The sequence below is a fragment of the Neopsephotus bourkii genome, unplaced genomic scaffold (assembly GCF_033783945.1).
Source record: "Neopsephotus bourkii isolate Nb327-2 ecotype Australia unplaced genomic scaffold, CSIRO-AGI_Nbou_v1 NB_739, whole genome shotgun sequence".
Taxonomy (NCBI): Eukaryota; Metazoa; Chordata; class Aves; order Psittaciformes; family Psittacidae; genus Neopsephotus; species Neopsephotus bourkii.
Window position 1 is genome coordinate 1,970,527 of NW_026901237.1, and position 19,374 is coordinate 1,989,900.

General features: G+C 40.6%; 1 protein-coding gene across 3 annotated transcripts in view; it reads right to left on the reverse strand.

The window, feature by feature from the left end:
• VPS8 (VPS8 subunit of CORVET complex) overlaps positions 1 to 19,374 on the reverse strand; it is a 77,456-nt gene that overhangs the window by 45,366 nt on the left and 12,716 nt on the right. Inside the window, exons 7-25 of one of the 3 annotated variants that reach the window (XM_061354465.1) lie at positions 18,766 to 18,901; positions 17,501 to 17,587; positions 16,640 to 16,707; positions 15,875 to 16,028; positions 15,713 to 15,772; positions 14,751 to 14,858; positions 13,234 to 13,314; positions 11,969 to 12,139; positions 9,882 to 9,956; positions 8,957 to 8,992; positions 8,031 to 8,121; positions 6,900 to 6,946; positions 5,927 to 6,016; positions 5,494 to 5,540; positions 4,757 to 4,979; positions 4,398 to 4,487; positions 3,120 to 3,171; positions 2,813 to 2,855; positions 1,975 to 2,047 (exon numbers count right to left, since the gene is read on the reverse strand). In XM_061354465.1, the coding sequence (XP_061210449.1) occupies positions 1,975 to 2,047; positions 2,813 to 2,855; positions 3,120 to 3,171; positions 4,398 to 4,487; positions 4,757 to 4,979; positions 5,494 to 5,540; positions 5,927 to 6,016; positions 6,900 to 6,946; positions 8,031 to 8,121; positions 8,957 to 8,992; positions 9,882 to 9,956; positions 11,969 to 12,139; positions 13,234 to 13,314; positions 14,751 to 14,858; positions 15,713 to 15,772; positions 15,875 to 16,028; positions 16,640 to 16,707; positions 17,501 to 17,587; positions 18,766 to 18,901 (1,732 nt within the window). Of the gene's footprint in view, positions 1 to 1,974; positions 2,048 to 2,812; positions 2,856 to 3,119; positions 3,172 to 4,397; positions 4,488 to 4,756; positions 4,980 to 5,493; positions 5,541 to 5,926; positions 6,017 to 6,899; positions 6,947 to 8,030; positions 8,122 to 8,956; positions 8,993 to 9,881; positions 9,957 to 11,968; positions 12,140 to 13,233; positions 13,315 to 14,750; positions 14,859 to 15,712; positions 15,773 to 15,874; positions 16,029 to 16,639; positions 16,708 to 17,500; positions 17,588 to 18,765; positions 18,902 to 19,374 lie in introns of those variants that run through there. The other 2 variants (XM_061354466.1, XM_061354467.1) reach the window with 2 other exon arrangements.

A 19,374-nucleotide genomic window follows, 5' to 3' on the forward strand; every position in this document is an offset into this window, starting at 1 on the left:
TAGGGAAAAAAAACAAACACAAAATCCAGACAACCAACAAACAAAACCAAAACACACCTCCACACTCAAAACAAGCAAAAAAATTCCCCCAAAACCAACCAAAAAAAACCCTTGAAACACCCAAATTCACCACACAACTAAAAAACTTTTTTTTATTTTACTGCAAAAAGAAAATGCAAAACAGAAGGTGCTTCTTCTCACTGAAATCCTGTAACTAAAGCAAAATGCTAGAGACACCCAAAAAACACCTGCAGTAAAACTGGCCAGAAACTCAAGAGTTTTATGAGTACAAAGTGATCAGGAGCATCCTCTGTTTTAAGAAATTGTCAGAGATGATTCCAAAGGAGTTAAGCTTTGCCTTAAGCCAGGCTTCAGACACAGTTTAAAAAGAAAGAAATAGTCTGCTTGAGGGCTTTGATGGAAATAATGGACCAGGAAAGGAGATTTACTTTGCCAGTGATCAAGCCAACTCTCATGACATGTAACCTGCATGTCTAGTCACGCTTTTGGCATATATTCAGTTATTCTAGCTAGGTACTAATCCTTAGGTTAGTTTTATTATCATGCTTATGATGAAGCCATTAAGAACATGCTCACACCTGTCCTGAACAAACTGTAAGGCATATGCAATAGAACCTGTTTCCTTGAAACAACCTGCCAACAACTTGGGCAATCCACGTGGAAAAGGTTATTTCTCCCAATCAAAAGCTACTGGTGCAGAGTCAGAACAGTGTGACGAATCTAGATCAGCCAAAAGTTGCCCACTGAACAGGGCAGCAAAGAACAACACGAAGAGATGCAGCTCCAGAATCAAACCTTCTCCCAAAGGGGGACAGCAGGATAAGCTGCACTGTCATGGGATAATAGCACACAGAAGCCTTAAGGCATTGGCTGCTGTTCCTACAGCACCCTGGAAAGATGACTGGAATATGAGGCCACCATTCTTCTTAGTGGGACTAGGCAGAACAACAATGAACAAGAGATGGGTAGTCAGCCTTTGCTCAACCCACAGCATGTAGAACAGCTTTAGAGCCTATACACATAAAGACTTGTCTGAAGCAGTTAAGATTCTGCCTTGTAACCAGAATGGCTGAACATGCTCAGGGCCAACTCTCCCAAACTAAGGTTTGCCAAGATGGGTGGATGAAGAGGAATTTAGTATCAACTTATTGCCTCTTAACCAGGGATAGAACAGACTGAGAAAGCAGATGATCTTGAAGTCACCAAAAGACCAGAAAATATCAAGCCATGGGGTATTTCATGATTTTTCTCAAAAGAAGGAAGAAACTGGCTACCTTTTAAGTTGTCTCAAAACAAGCTGTCTCTTTAGCTGACAGCTATAGGAAAAGGGAATTGTACAAGGATGCAGCTTGGAGCACTCGACTACAAGATGCTCTTGACCTCAGCTGAGTATCTGCAGTAATCACAAAGCTGGAAACTTACCTGCAACAAATACAATGTCTTGATGAGCAGAGACAAGCATGAACAAGTTTTAGCAACAGCCAAACAGAGGAAGTAGTATTTAGTTAATGTTCTTTGATTTTACCTCCCTTTCTACTCCTGTCCATTCCACGTTACATGCATTTGAAAAGAAGGAAGATAGCCATATTTGACATGTTATAGTCAAGTTTAGAAAGAGGAGACAGCAACAAATTTCTGGTAACTTTGTGGTAAAGAATAAGGAAAAAAACAAAAACAAAACCAATCAAAATTAGTGCCACTAAGAACTCTAGGTTCCCACACCCCAATTTACAGTTGAAGGAAAAATACAATGTTCAAATGTTCAGATTGCAACAACTGTTTGATTTCATTTCCTAAAAGCTTGTTTGGTATTTACAATGGTACATACTCATATCACAAGGTTACAGCTACCAGACTGAGAATAGTTTTCTCTCAGAATCCCATGAAATAAGACATATGTACCTTCTTTAAAAAACCTCATACAGGAAAGTTCCTTTCCAAAAGGTTGCTCACCTGATTTTTAACCAAAGGTACCAGGTCTTCAGGAATATCACCCAGTGGATATGCACGGCCTGCCAAGCAGCAGCTAAAGAAAAGGAGGGAAAAGGCATTTTTAATACATCCTGACATTGAACACATAATAAGTTAGTTTTCAGGAAGCTTTTAAAACAAGCCAAATTATTTTATGAATCATGAAAGCAAGCACTGCACACTGCACTGCTCAATAAGCCAATACACTGCATGAATTTGCATCCAGGTTATGCTATTCCAGGTATGCATCCAGGGTATGCTATTTGTATGCACAAAAGGAATGGAGAAACTCAGTATTTCTCACAAAAATCTTTAATCTTGCACTTTAGGAAACTGGAGTAATGCAGACTCTAATGTTCACCATCTTGAGTACATTCCAGAGAGAGAAATTCCCTCATTAATCATAACCACGCAATCTCGGAATGACTCCTGCAAATCACAAGCAACACAGAAAGCAGCGAGCAAAGCTGTCCCAAAAGGCATGGTGGAAAGGGCTAAAACACAGCTTTTCAGGCAAGTCTTTGCTCAAGGAGCACTGTGTCACATGCGGGACAAAGAACATATTCTAACCAAATTCTAAGCTACGGTCTTGGTATATCAGCAGTAATCTGAGCTATAAAGCCGCCAACTTTACCCTACCTATCCACTCACACCATGTGTGACAAGAAGTTACAGTAACTTAAGTCGGCTGTACAAAGTAGCCATTGCTATTGCAATCACTGAGGCCTCCAAACACACTGTAAGATTCTGCAGCTATGGTGAGTTAAACAGTTGGTGTCACCACTAGGAAATGCCTCACACCTTCTCTAAAGGACCTTACCTTATATATACAAGCAGCTTGTTGCCCATTACCACCTGCTCATCTACAAAACAAGAATTATTTGTTACCTTTTCTTCACAAGACAGACAGTTGCAATTCTTTTTCCCAGCTGTTAGCAAAAACATTTCATCTGATACACATGGAGAGTTTAACACACCACAAATAGTCCTAGAAAACTTTTTTGTTCTCCAAGACACTTAGAGGAGACATGTATTTCCTTCTTGCATCCCTCTGTTGGAAGTGATTAAAGATATTCAAAACATCAAATATCAAAACCAGAAACCTTTACAAAGAAAGAATTCCGTACCTGTGAGAGACTTCCCAGCATTCAGTGGAGGAGCAATAACTTTGAACAGCTTCTGCAACAAGAAAAAAGGCAGTGCTCAAGCAGCTGGAAAAGCTCAAAGCAAAGAATCTGTGTGGGTTTAAAGCAGAGGTCAATGGTGTATCTTCCCCACAGAAAGTCTGCTGCCTCATCACGTCTTACAATTAAAAGGCTCAGGGGGACACCAAGATGTGGCAAAGGATACTTTTCCCAGCTGATGTTATGACATATGAGAAAAGAGCCCCAGAAAGTGCTGTTTGGGTACATAGAATGAGGACTCATCTAAATACTTAGCTCTAGAAAGCAGAAAAAGTTATTTGTACTTCTACAGCTAGTTCTAGGTTTCCAGAAGTCCTTTTTAAAGCATGAACACTTCAAAAGTATCTTTCCTTTGAAAAATCAAATTATGTTGTAACTGCTGAAAATTGGGCAGTTTAAGGTTTTTACACTCAAATGGACCCAGCTCTCCTTTTCAGCACTACTGAGAAAATAGCAGTACTTCCCTAACAAAACATACTGATGTTATAGCTATAGCCTTCAAGAGCAATTGGTGTACCAGGCACATTTTCAGGATTATGAGCAGCAGCAGCAACAGGACCTCCAGTTACAGCATTACAGAGTCCTGCGCTTACTGTCAACAGATCACACCCAAGAGCTATGAACAAAGCCTGCCCCAGTTCAAAAACTGTTTCTAGCCTTTTTTTCTGAATTCTGCACACAGGTAAGTTCACCCTTTGTTTCCATTACTCTTTAATACATGTTAATATACTATGGTGTCAGCAGAGGAAGAACAGGAATAAAAAAAACACATGAGGTGTTCATACAAGCTCTCACACCTATACCCCTGTTAATCCTATTGTGTAAAACACTGATGCTTTCTCAGCATGTCATATCATATAGGCCAGGATCACCACAAGCAACAAAGCTGTTAGAAGACATCATCTTATTTTTCTGCTGCTTTTGTTTCATGTTTGTTTCAGTAACACAACTGAATTTCCTGCTCTAACTTTGCAGAGCATTGCCACCTTGGCAGGGAAACTTGTGTTCTAAAGTATCGTAATTACAAACTGCTTTTCTCCTCTACTGCATCTAGTCACATACACTGCATGTATAATGTGATTTCTCCCTTGAATTAAAAAGAACAAGAATATCTACACACTGAATGAGAAGATAATGCATTGGGTTTGAAATGCAGTTTCTCAGAAAGAACATGTGCTGAACACACAGAAATCAACTCACTGCACTGAACATCTTTCCTACCTCCATGGGACTAATGAAGTCATTCATCCCACTGTTATAGACATAGATCATGGCATCATAGAGATGGTTCTCCCAGCACAGAAGAACTACCTGCAAGACAAACAAAGCATAATAGAGATATACAGCTGCTCTTAGCTCACAGTTTTCTTATTTCTAATTTGATCTGAGGGACACAGGGTTAAATTCCGTTACAAATTAGCGACCAAAAGGCATGAATGGCTTGGACTACGTAAGTTTTGTCTGCTAAAAGGTGACACCTTGTTTTCCACATGCTAGGCTGTGTTTAAAAGCACAAGAAGTTTGCATCAGCAGCTAGTGTATGCTGCCATCTTTTAGAGGAACTCAATACTAGAGCTCACCTGCTGTATGTCCAAGCTGGTGATATCCATATGCACAATGCAGGCTTCCAAATTTTCCAGCCTATTCTTGTCTTGGAAGTGAAGCAGCAAGTCTTTCATCACTTGAGGTGTGATTCCCATCAGCTTGTCACTTAAGATATATGGCTCCAAGCACTCCAGAAAGATGCCTTTAGCTACAGAATTCTCACTCATCTTATCATATATCTGGTTAAATAATAAATCCCTAGGAGGAAAAAAGCATTTAGTTATCAAATAGCCTTATTAAAATCGCTTTATCTGCTTTCTGAGGGCTCCAAATTAAACTCTAATTTCTCTGTATTTATCAAGCTCAGGAGCAGAATGCCCTGTTCAGCTTCTTTACTGATGCAAGTTACAGGTAGCTACACAGAACCAATCAGCTATGGATGCTGCAGCAAAATACCCTGCTGTCAGAGGGGAAATTATAACAACAAGAAAACGTATCAGGGTGCCTTCTTAAAGTAATGGTGCGGGGGAAACAGTTTGAAGCAAATTCTTCCTCATCAACGAAAATTTAAGACACTTTTTGAGTATTTAATACCCTGACTTTAGTATCAGTTTTTCAGCATTTCTCTATCTTTCAGCATTCTGTGACATGATATAAAATATGACAATGACATTATACAATTCCTCTAAGCCATGTGATATTATAGGAGACAGTACTCAGGACTACATGGATTTGGGAGACTTGGGAGACAGGCTTGGAAACTCAGACTTACGTGCGCTGGAGTAAGAGACAGTAATCAACTATGACAGGCACCACGTCCTGAGAAAGAAACATAAAAAAGCTGTGGGATTGGCAAGAATCCTGCCAAACAGCACAGCCTACAGAGCACAAAGTGAAGCCTGGCCAATACAGTGCAGAATCAATGAGTTATTTGAATCAGCTGGTAGCTGGCACAGTTACAGGTTTTCCCATATGCTGTTTCATATGGAAAAAAAACCTAGTGACACTTCTGCAGAGGACAGAAAGCACACAGGTTCTGCTCTGCTGCCTAGCCATAGCTAAGTCCTGATTTCATTAGTGCACAAAATAGACGAGAGTGCTCACATGAACTACAGCAGTATTATTCAAAACTAGACAATTTTTGCAGCAAAGTCTGATTTAAAAAATTCAAGATCTATACAAGGGAGTCCTCTAGAGCATCATACCTGAAAATGTTGCTCCATAACCTGGATTTTCCCTTGGTCAGGACATTTCTTCAAAGTCCGATCAGCATAATGGAGAAGGATTTCAACCATCTGAATTACAATAAACAAGAAAATTCACTCAAATCCCAGACTAGAGGCCCTACTTGGTAGCACATTTAATAGACTGACTTGCAGGCTGGCAGCACTGTAAACTTTGTTGTCCCATTTTGGGTATGACCTACTGTGGGCAGGGAGAAGAGGCTGCCAGAAGACAATGGTATGATTGGCGTAGAAGTGGCCTGGTGGGACACTGAAGGTCTTCACTAACTTTAACTGACCCAGAAACTGGGCAGCCAGTCTGCCAGCAAATTTTCAGGCAGATGAATGCATCCGGAAACACAAGACTCACGTGGGTCATGTTTTTACCCAAAGCTGAAGTTACAGTATCTTAAACAGCAAAGCTTATTTACCTGCAAATAAAATATACATGAAGAACATATATAGCTCTTCAAAGTACAAGCTGAATAACTGCTCCAATAACTGTGTATTCTTAAACATACCCTTCCCAGAAAAAGGTTCCTCTAACAACTGAGCAGGATCACTTGATGAGTTTATTCTGTGTGCATGTATACATGGAGCAAAGTTCCCATCTCAAGACACCAAATAAGCTGCTAACTTGCTAGCCAAAAGTCAGGAAACTCTGGAGTTACCTACAAAAAAAGTTTCTCTCCACTGTGAAGGGACCAGAGATCTCAAGGCTTGGATGATAATGTCAAGTTTTGATGTGCTAATGCTGCAGATTTTATCCCCACCTTTACCTAAAAGGTATTCCCAAGTCTCCTTTAAAATCCTGCTCACAATTTTAGCATAGGTGCGCATGTACACGTTCTAGAGTTAGATGGATTAACTTTTGGAGGACAGAAACTTTCTTCCAGGAACACAGTATCACACCAGTATACATGAAAATCCACTTAGGAAGAGATCAGTGACTCACTCTGTCTGCAATCACTGCTTTCCGCTTGCTTGTGTCCCCAGACAAGCCTAGAATGAGGGAGGAAGGAAAACCATGAAGCTATTCTCATCTGAGCTACCAGTGGAAAGATAAAAATCCGCCAGTTAAGATATTAACACCACTACCCTTGAGATGCAGAGGTCAGGATATCTAAATACACAATTTCGTGTTCTACTTGTAGCCCGATCTCCTGAAAAGCTTATTCTCCCAGTGTAAAGACTGTTCCAGCACAGGAATGGCAAGAACAGATCTGAGTGATCTGTTTAACGCTGAGAAAACAATTACTGAGGGCTATCAAAGGCTGTGTATATGAGGCTAAATGCTGGATGACTTGATGCAAACAAGCTGAATTAAGTGCACTATAAGGGGAAAAAAAAAATTCTTACATGCCAACTCAAAAAGACAGTAATTCTTTTAATACTGGAAAACTCACTGCTTAATTGTATTATAACCACTCATTAAAACAAGACACATTTTGATATACCAGCAATTTCACACAGTTCTTATCCCAAGAACTTGAGTCTCATCTGTCAAAACCATCAGAAGTTATTTGCTGAGAAGTCGATGTGTCCAGTCCAAATCAGACCATTCAAGTGGCAATTTCTGGCATAATTAACATGTTTATCATACCAAACAAAGTGTTCAAAAAGCATCCTCCTTCACTGGTGCCAAAGCAGTTCTTTCAGTCAGTATAGTCAGAGGTGACCTCAATGAAAGTCCCTGCTTGGCAGAATAGACACAACATCGCACTGAAAATTACCTAAAGGTCATGCATGACCTTCAGTAATATTTTAGCAGGCTAGATATTCAACACTGGATCCACCTCCTTAATGGAAAAGTGACAACAGACAGGAATCACAGGACAGATCCAGTCTAATTTTCACCTGAAAACAGCAGGCTGCTAAAGAGACTACGACTCTAAAAAAGCTGAATCAATCCACATAAAGCTGTTGTTTCTGCCAAACCCAAAGCAACACATCCTACTTTCTCTTCTTCAATTCAATTATCTTTTTCTCCACCCGAGAAAAGTGATTTCTGTACATGCATAGGTTAAACCCTTCCACAGTGGTTTCAATTAAAAAAAAAAATTAAAAAACCCAAACCCAAACTTACCTACCACAGCCTTTGCTTTCCCTTCATGAAAAGACCAAGCTAGAGCCAGGGCATCAGTGAGACGCTCTTGTTTCAGAAGGTGGTCAACTCTCTAAAATGACAAGTAATACTGGAACTTAGTATTACAGAAAAGGCCAATTTATAATCAGCACTTTCCAGTGACACTGTGAATGGCATTTGTAAGACCCTACCCAGAGCAATATGTGCCACAGTTCAAGAAACTGAGCAGAGAGAAGGTACGGAGAACAGTGACCAGGAAAGAAGAAAGGAATGGAAAGATGCTCTTAGAATGATGAAGGAGCTTCACTTAGCCTTGCAAAAAGAAGTCTGAGAGAGAACATGCATACATCTAATAAACATACGGTGAACTGAAAAGGACAACACAGGAACAAATAGGCATAAATGGATCACTAAGAACTTCAATGTGGAAACTGATGAGGTTTCAGCTGTCAGAGAAATGATGTTAAAAAAAAATAAAAATCTTCTATCAACAGAAACAAGGATCCAGAATCCAATGCACTTCCTAGGTAGTCTGTGTTGGATTTTATGATGTAGCTCCTGCAGTAGCTGAGACAAAATTCAGTGAACCAGATTTCCTTCTGCTCCTGTATACGTATCTGGCAGACAGAAGGCTTACATTTACTCAGTCCTCCAAAGCCATACATTGCACTAACTTTATCAGCAGAAGCTACCACATGGCAAGGCATTATGTCTCACTTGGGAGAACAAGGTCTCCATTCAGCCTGCAAGTTTACGCAAGCAGGAGTTCCACAGCATCCCACCTTCGAAAGCAGTGTACCTATGGTGCTGGCAGCACATAGCAATCAGTAATCCTGAACACAGTGCTCAGAACATACTTCACAAATGCTCCCTCCCTCCTCTCAAGCAATTCATACCTAAGCTGTACAGTTTTCCTCTCAACATACCTCTCTCCAGTTTCTCAATGTCATGACATGAACAGACTAGAAAAGAAAGAGAAAAAAATCATTTAAATGAAAGTAAGTAATGCAATTCTCAAGCTCAGCATGGCAGGAATAAATTGGATGTTCATATTTAACAGAAAATAATGCCTCACGTGGCCTTACAACCCATGTGTTCCAAGATACTGTCCCTCACTTCTTCCACTACTTCCACATGCTATCCCATAAGCCACCTCTCTCTTTTTCACAGACAGCCTGCACTGCAGGACAGGGAAAGTGAACATGATATTCCTTTTATCATTTCATGCAACGGAGTCTAGTTTTCCCTGCTGTCTTATTTTCTTCTGTTTACTTACCAGTGCATTTAGGACAGAAAAACTGAAGCTTAGGACAGAGGAGTAATGTAATGCTAAGTCTACCCTGAAGTAGCATGAGCCAGGATGCTGTGAAACTATGACCCTGTTTCATTTAGCACATATCTTGGCTAAAACCAAATTACTACACATTTCTTTAGTGCCACAACATGTAATAGGACAAGGGGGAATGGCTTTAAGTTGACAGAGGGGAGATTGAGATTAGACGTTAGGAAGAAATTCTTCCCTGTGAGGGTGGTGGGACAGTAGAACAGGTTGCCCAGAGAAGCTGTGGCTGCCCTATCCCTGGCAATGTTCAAGGCCAGGTTGGACAGAGCCTTGGGCAACCTGGTCTAGTGGAAGGTGACCCTGCTCATGACAGTGGGTTAGAACTACATGAGCTTTAAGATCTCGTCCAACCCAAACCAGTCCATGATTATGGTGATTCTATAAGCTCACAAAGAACCCATCCTTTATCCACATCTCCATAGAATAAAAAAATCGCCTTTCTCCAGAAGATGAGCTACTATCAACATTGAATGACCTGTATTTTTATTTAAAAATCCCCATATTTTTACCTTAGTTCCAAGGTAAAAGATCTGACCACCGCAGCTGCTGATGGACTGGTAACAAGCTTTCTCTCCAACCAGTGCCTAAAGGGAAGAAAGTTATATGCAGGTAAAACTCCTTTTTGTTTTTGTAAAGTTTCCCAAGAAACATATACATACACTTGAACTTTAGAGACGCTTTGTAATTCAAAAATCAAAATGAGGACTGGGAGAGAACAACACAGATTGTTGGGCAGCAGTAAGTAATAAAGCTCTGATGTTACTCCTTCCTGCTTGTGAGTGCAGCTTAAAGTGCTACTGAGCTCTCGTTGCCCAGAAAACATGACAGAATCATAAGGACCCTCAAGCATTGCTCTGTGTCTATCTTCAGAAGCAAAAAAAGTTATGGGGGTTCTTCCCTTGCCATCTGCTTCTTCACAGATCTTCCTCAAGAGCAAATGTGTAGAAGACACAGATGGAAAGAATACTGAAGTTGCTACAACAGGAGTTTGAATGCCAGTAGCTAGTGTTCAAAAGGCACACTTACAATGTGAGAAATGGAGGATCACATCAAAATTAGAGATTTTACCCACGGGCAGTGCTTGCTTCCCACTCAGCTGTACAGTTACACAGCATAGTTATTTGTCCTGTGCTTTTCTCAGTATGGTCAGGTAGCGAAACTTCCTGGATCTCTTCACACTGCTGAAAAGTGTGTCCATTCCAGGGACTTTCATTAAGTAGAGTTATTTTATAGACTCACAATAGCATTTTAACAGGCAGCACTTATTTGGGCCTCTTAGTTTGTCAAGCCACCCATCTCTGGCTTTGAGAGTAATCACAGAAGTCATCACAGGACATGGTAGAGCTTCTGGAATTGAGTGCAAGATTACTCCACGTAATGACCTATACCACCTTAGTGCCAATCTCTAGCTGTGTTCTTTAAGGTTGTGCCCGACAATTCCAGATCACATGGCAGACAGTGATTGCTCATTCAGACTATACTCCACCTTCTGATCCTTTCTTCCTCAATATGCATCTGTAGCAGAAATAATGACAGCAATGCTATCATGGGAAGCAGATAAAGCAGTGAATGCCAGATAAGCAACATCTTTGTAGATCTAAAAGGCTGCAAAGACTTCTCCATAGATCTGGCCATTCAGATTTGAAGAAGCACTCTTTTCTTTGCTGCTAAAAAAAACCATGACAGAGAGGTCTTTCTTAAGAAAGTCTGCCATTCTGCACTGAAGGCACTTCTCCTTCGGCTTCTGGAGCCGAGTCATGACCATATGCTGGGCCTGAAATTGCTACAGACCCACATGAGCCTTCTGCTAGTACTTTGGGCCAGCTAGTCTCACAGAGCTATGGCAGAATTGGACAGGAATCATCTTCTCCAGCTGTGGAATTTCAGAATCCCTAGGCTATCTCTGGGGAAGGAAGCACTGGGAGCTTGAATGCAAGGACAGAAGGCCCTTTCCTACACACAGTCTTGGCAAACTGTTTCCAAAGCAGAAGTCTTTATTCTACTGAAAGTCTTTATTCCAACAACCATGACTTAAAAAAACCCTCCACAATTCTATGGCAATAGAAATACCACATCAAAGCAAGCTTGCTAAAGGCACATGTGAGTTACTGGAGATATCAGGAGGCACTGAAATTAACACCTACTTCAGAAATAAAACATGTCTAGAAACCACAAGGGCCAGGGTGTAAAAAATAAAAAACAAGCATGAAAATCAAAATAAAAGAAAGACAAATAAACAAAAGAGGAAAAACCAGAAAACACGATGTTTGAAGTGTTGCAGCTTCAACAGCAGGGAATGTGTACTGCACAGACACTGCTATGGCAGAGTATTTGTGGCACACAAAGTAGAAAAGCTTACAGGTATCTTTTGAAGAATAAAGTACATCAGCTTTTTTTCCTGTACAAAGTATTCCAAAGCTTGGTAACTTAAAAGCAGCTCCCAAAAAACATCAGTGCACAAAAAGAAACATGAGCTGTCTGTTAGCTTACCACATCAATACCATGTATGATTTTTGAGATACTTCAAAAAAGCTTTTTCCAAAGCTCCAGGCTTGCGCTTAGAGCTACCTAACACAAGCAGACAATTTGTGCCTACCAGGGCTTCGCTGACATTGCCTCCCGTAGCCAGGGATTTGAAGTGGCTGCTGTTGTATACCAGCTGCACTTCTGAGATCTCTATGGTCTCCAGCTCCTCCTGTGTCTGACGATCTATAACATGCAGCTTCTCCACACTGTCCAGAAGCACGGCTGTCCGTGAGTTTATCCACTGAAAAAACAACAAATCACAGATTTCAGCAACGCATACACAATTTGGGGCAAACCAAACAAGCTCTGGCCATATCCATTAGTATCAATTGTGGAAGTTCTAGGATGGCGAGTCACTTCACAACAGCACTGACACATAACTCCAAAGGTAAAGATAGGGAAGATCCTTCCGGAGTATCAGCTTTTACATTGAGTAAAATACAGGGAACCTTCTTACAGAAAACACCTGGAGACCAACGGCAATCCACCAGAGTTCTTGTGCTCCTGGTGCACTATTTATGCTCTAGCACACTTTCTGTCCAAAGGTCTGAAAACCAAGACTACTACAACACCTCAGTGCTGGTTCTCAAGTCCCTTAAGAGGGAAATATGGCATCAGGACACATTCAAAAGAGAAATAGTACATCTAAGTTTAACTCAAAGCCTGTCATTCCCATTCTGTGGCATTGACTTTAATGTTTAAAACCCTGCAAATAAAAAGACATTTTTTACCCCACTTTCACAATATTTTTTATAAACAGCCAAGCACATTTGTTCACAAACTTCCAAAAATTCCAAAATTCCAGCTGATGTGGATGTTTATCTTGGTATTTTGGCCTTTCATGTTTTACTCACTGTATTCAGTAAATGTTTTAGAATCAAACTTTTTTGTGTTGAAAGCATCAAGCAGTTTTGGTGCTTTAGCAAACACTCACATATGGAAACACTAGAATTTTATTGAGCTGATTACATGGAAGCTTGCATTTTTTTTTACTGAGAATACAGAATTAAAAAAACCCAAAAAACTTTCTTGCCAGATTTTCTCTGGATCTTGAAAACATTTCCTCCACAAGGCTAACCCTTTTTCCCAAGAAAAGGGAGTATAGTTGCCTCCCTGCTACTATTTATCCTTTAGCTACTACTTGCTATTTTACTTGTGCTGGTTTTCCACCGAGTCCCAAGTTTAGTGGCACTTTCATTAGCTCCAGATAACACAGCCACTTCTTACGCTACATTTGTAAAGCCAATGGTATATAACTAAGGGCTACTGAGATACATTTACAAGAAAACTAGTGCAAACCAGAAAAAAAAATAGCTATTCAATATTAAGACTCACAGTAAAGTTGATGAGGTCATAGTGCAGATGAAGCTGCCTCTGCTTTGTGACATGTATTGCACCAGTATCATCTCTCTTCACCTAAAAGAGAAATTGGACAAGTCTGACTCAAACTCAAGAGACTTTCTTCAGCTCAACTTCTCTCATCCCAGAGGGCATCACACCAGCTCCAGGAGTCTGGAGCTTGCTTAGACACATTAAGCATGCAGTAACAGCACACACACTTCTCAAATGAAGTGTGATGTCTCACTTTCAAAAGCACTCAAGCAAGTGAGGAAAAAGAAGGCTCTGAGCAGGGTACGGTAAAAATGCACGCCTTTGCTGGGCCAATTTTAAACCATTTATTTGTACTACAAGAGTTGGATGTTATAAACAAGTTGGCCCTATGTGTGTTCAAGGGATTATTCTCCCCAGTCCCACCTCAAGTATTATCTAAGGCAATTCAGTTTCTAAAAGGGGTGGAAGCCTCCAGTATTCAGACAGGGAACACTAAAGGAGGACTGGTTATCATTCACTGACTCCCAAGAGGCCCAGCCCCACTGGAATACTGAACTGAAGGGAGATATTGCATGACAACTGCCAGCCAAGGGTTCTCTCAGCCCATGCAGGAACTAGTATACTTCCTGCTCATTAAACTACAGAACATTGATGTGAAACTGGCTTTAATTTATCATCATTAAAAAAAAAAAAAACATTCTGAAAACCAAGAAAAGGGTTTTTACATTTTGATAATTTGAAGTACAACAAGCGGGACCTGAATTCAAGGAACACGGCTGCTGTTTAGTAACCTATAAGCAGAGCAGCACCACTGGCCATAGCTGAGCTGGGTATCTGTGCAGAGGCTCATGCGATGGCGTGCACACCTCCAGCAAGACAGGCATAAACATACATCCTTTTCTTTCTCCCCAAGTTTATAACAAAAGAGGACAGAGGAGAAAGAGGATTTAATCCAAACAACACAATGCCTGGGTGCTTGAGCAAAGCTTAAGGTCCAAGATGACAGCAGAGCTGGGAAATAAAATTAGCACTCTGAAGCCAAAATGCCAAATTTTCTGAAGCCTAAGTACTGCTCTTATAGTGAAATCAGACATGAAATCATCTTCAAACATATCTGCATGTGTAACTTCTGCAGATCTAAACGGACAAGTAGCATGCTCTTAAATCACATCCCAACAAGACCTGAATGCTGTTTTTTCCAGACTTGTATTTTAAAGCAAAAAAATAAAATGGTATCTCAAATTCACATGATCTCCCTGAAAACAATTCACTTTCTTTTACTTAGAGCAGAAATGAGATAAGCTGCAAATCAACACTTCTGGAATGCATGTAGCTCATACCTCTAGATTCGCAGGGAAGGGCACCCGACCAACATGTTTGTCTTTCTAAGCTGGCTGCAAGCTGCAGACATTCCTAGCATGCACTGACATCATACTGACATTGAGACAGAGGCTCAGTCATATGAATATGTGGATTAGATATGATCATCTGAAAAGCAGCATAGAACATCCAAGGCTTACCAGAAGAAAGTGAACGACGTCTCCTCGACAAAATGCAAGCATTGGGTTCACAGAGCTCTGTACAGCCACAAAGTGCCACGCCAAAAGAGGGACACTAGAAGGGTCCATCTGTTAGACAAAAAGCGCAGCCAGTATTTAAGGTACACAGGGCACAACCTCAGTTTCAGGCCACATGTTCATCAGCTGCTACTCACTGACTTTGCCATGTACACACACAGGCTGTAAAGCAATTTCCTCATCTGCTGGCAGCTGAGCAGTAGCTTATGCTCTTTGATGCAGCCACACAGTTTAGGGCCAATGTGTATCTCTTGGCAAAGTGGACAGCCAGTCAGAACAAAACTTGTGTCTTAGCTGTATAATGTAAATCCAATCTCACAGGGACTGATAAGACTACAACAAGCTGCAGCTTGCTAGCAGCCTTGACTCCATTCTCCCAATCTAGCATGTCCCACATCTTCCCCCAGGTGCTTCTCCAGAAGGAATAAAACCAGCAATTAGTGAAAGCACATAATCAAGAATTCAGAAGACTATTCAGTGCTCTAATTCCACTTTGTTTCTGTCCCTCTGGTTAAGGGTTCTGTCATATTGTTCTTATGTAAAGCAACGGCCCCAGTCCAAGGTGACTGTAGCCATAATCAGGTGAACATCCCATCTGCAGGTGCATTCAGGCTGCAGCAGAGAAGACAAGAAGCTAGCAGTCTTCTACATTACTCCCTTCCTACTTATTGGAGAAATTCAGCATCTTTGTGTAGGTACAGCTGGAAGCAGCCTTTTCACCTCCTTTCTGTCTACAGAACACACACATCAGAACAATAGATTATCACTGCAAATCTACAATGCAGAGTTTACTGCATGCTGATAAAGTAACAATACCAAAGACCTGGACCTAATCTCATCCCCTTCACTCTAGAAACTGTTCACAGCCATAATCCAAAAAGCAGGTCTTTGGCTTCATTACTCACACGACCATAGGGAAAGGTCATCCACACTTTCAGAGACGGCTTCAGGCCAATAACCAGTATCTTTAAGAAAAATAGAAAGGCAAATTAAAATGTTTGAGCATATACCAGCAAACCTCTCCTTTGCAATTTCTCACAGAAAACCTTCTGCAAGCAGCAAGTTACCTTTGTCAGGGAGGCCATAGCCAGCAGTGAATACTGGGTGATAGGATGGTCTCTCAGCTCAACTTTTGCATGTAATGGTTCAATACAACAAACTTCCCCCTTTGAGCCACTGAAGAGACATCGGGATTCACACGTTCTCACTCCCATAACCCTCCTGCAATGAAAAGAAATCAACTTGGTGGCCAGCTATGAAGAAGAGATCAGCCCAATCTCAAGAGCCATCCTTTGTAAATATTGTTTTTAAGAAGTCCTTTACACAACTCTAGATATCACTTTTAGTGTCACTAAAAGCACTCACATAAGCTGCTCAACTATGGACAAGAATTACTTGAGATCTTACTTAAAAGTAAAGTTCTGGAAATTGCAGGACATGATCAGATTCCCTTGACTATCAACACTTCCTCCTTGTCTTCCACCTCTTGAAGAGGCCAAGAAGCAGTTACTGCAGGGCAGCTCTCACTAATGAAATAAGTAAAACCAAGAGGCAGCACTTTTATGGCAACTACCAAGAGCCCACAAGGAATGCCAAGATTCTGGAAAATACCTGATTGATACTTTAATAACTTAGGCTATTCTTTGCTATTATACTGCCAGATAAAATCTTACTTCAGCTGTGAAATTGTACTGCAGTCCTAAATCGCACCTTCAACATTCAGACAGTACCATTACTTGTCCAGGGGGGATTTTTTTGCTTGGGTTTTAAAAACTGTAACCTAGAATTATTTTCTTGTACTTTCTACAGGTACTTAAGAGTTATTGTCTTACTTAAATGACAGTTCAAATACGGAGCCTCCGCTGTCATTGCAAATTGCAAGCGTCGGGTCATCTGTAAACTGAGGAGATAATTATAAGTGTCACTAAGAAATAACTACAGGTGGAAAAAAGGAAAGAAAAAAAATGTATCTATTGCATTAGTAGCAGCACACAAAAGTACAAGCATCGTATCTACCAGAAAGACACTTTTGATATACAGAACTGAGGTAATTAAAAGATGTGTGAGAAAAGTAAGGGAGAAGAATTTGTGTGATGCACCAAAGTCTCTGCTCTGACCAGACTGCCAAGGAGCATTATGCTCTGGTAGGAAAAGTCCACTTATAATAAAGACATGCACAAAATCAGATGCGAGTTTCTGTGCGTGACGACAACATTGATGAGCAAGAAGCCATAGATGATTCCTCTTTCAACACAAGCATTCACAAGTTACTTGAAAAACTTGAAGTTTCTATACTTCCAACTCATTTAAGTTTAAAGTTGGCAATTCACATATCCAGTTCAAACCACAGCAAATTTTAGAGAAATGTATGCTAATAACTATTTCTTCATAAATGTTGGCATCAGACAGAGGAGTCAGAACAGACAACAACTGTTATTTGTTATAGTACAACCCACAGCAATATAATTATTTCAGCTCTCAAAACACTCAGTTTCTTTTTGAAATAGATTTTCTGCTCCTTTTTCTCACCTCTGGGTACTATTACCATATAGCTCCTAGGTAGCTGCTCTACTCTATAAACCTGAAAGTTCTACACAAGGAAAGTCAACACAAATGACTGAACACAAATGTGCTTAAAAGAAAAAAAGTAACTAGTATAGATTCACAGAATGAGCACATGTAGTGCTTGTTACCTTGATATGCAGTATGGCTGTCCCTGGGGGGTGGGCATCTGTTATTGATCGCAGAAGCTTCCCACTGGCCAGATCCCACATTGTGATCTGCAAGCAGACTGTTGTCAGTACACATGTTTACTGCCAAGGGCCTCTCTTCATCACCTTACACATTATTACATGGTAAACTTTTATATTCCCAATATCATTCCAGGTTAGTAGGGTCTTCCTATCAAGAAAAGTGATCTGAAATCTCTTGCTACCCTGTTCTTACAAGCAATTTACTTCTCTACTTATACTCTCACTACGAACCTTGTCACTCCCCTTCTGCATTTGCTCAGCATGACAGGTCAGGAAGAGGAAACAGCTTAGCTTGAGCTTGGATATTAAATTCAGGCAATTTAAATCAAACATTTTATTAGAAATACTGTTTTATATGGTTCCATGTAACACCTATCAATGTTTCATAGACCAGATGTTTCAGAACTGCTCCTCCAAAATACTTTATGTGAGTATCATTTAAAACTGGCCATTGGCTCTGCATGGATTACTTCCACATTGTCTGGAACAGTCTCTCGTTTAGCCCTATCACAGGCACTGGAGCATATTTTATTTAGAATGGATGTGAAAGCCAAAGGAGCAAAGGGAAATGAAACCAAAAGAAAAACAAAACAACCTTCTTTGTATTCCATGGTCCTCTCAATTTTACCAAGTTAACTCTATCTATTTTGCTTTAGTTTCAGTCTTGTAACTTTTGTTCAGGAATTGTTTTCTCTCCTTAAATTCAGGGAAGGGCATAAAACTACAACAGTAGTTCTTAAGGTATTAGTAAAAACTAACCTCGGAGCTAGATACAGGTTTCAAGAAATTCAAGTCATTGCTACAGTAAAAACTAGCTTTACATTACAAAGCATAGATCTCAAAGTGACCTAGGAAGACTAAGTTGGGTGCCCTGTCATTGCACATTTCAGTTTATTAGGGTCAGGATTTATGTCACAACAAGCTGTGATTAACCAAATCCTTCACTGTATTCTGCATTACCCATTTCCTCCACAGAAACCTACCCCCAGTTAATTTGTTTGAGTTAACTCGCTGGATGCAGCAACTGGCTGGCCAAAAACGCCCTTGACAGATCAAGCTACATGCACTGCTTCCTCAACACAAAACCAACGAACAGCTACATATTGAATGTGCTTGGCTTGGAGCTATTGTCACCTCTGGATAGTCTCTCAGTAACAGCATGCAGAAGGACAGGGCACTGGACCAGCTCATCCTATGGGAATTACCTGTCCTTTTGCAAAGCCACACAGAAGCCTCGAGCAGTCATTGTTGATACTGAGAGCAGAGATAGCCCCATACTGGGCCCCAACAGCAGTGCTGCCCAGACACAGCCGAAGAGCCTGGTTTTGATCTACAGTAGAAGTAAGAAATTAAAGAGAAATAAAGAGCAATCATTAAATTTAATATAATGCAATTATTTACATTTACAATTCACTTGATTCACAGGCTTACAATTAAGTTCTTAAGAGTTTACAAGATGAGAGCACATGTTAGTACAGAGATAGTGGCACACTGTCCTGCAGGGAAATACAAAGATTATAAATTATTTTAAAGCTACAAGACAGGCAGAGAGAATATGGATATGCAGGGATACTAGAAAAATCAAAGCAATATGTAGCTTTCCTTTTATTGTTCTGCAGTGGTGCTTAAATTGCAGCAGTCTGATGCCAGGGAGCCACAGCAAACCACAGCACCTTCTGCTCCAGGGGCCAGGCAGAGTGTTTCAGCCACCACCTCTATTAACTACGCACAAGGCAGTGGAAACACTTCAAAATTAAGGCCATCGCTCTGCACACAGCTCTCTTTATTAGGATAAGATGGAAGCAGAAGCCATG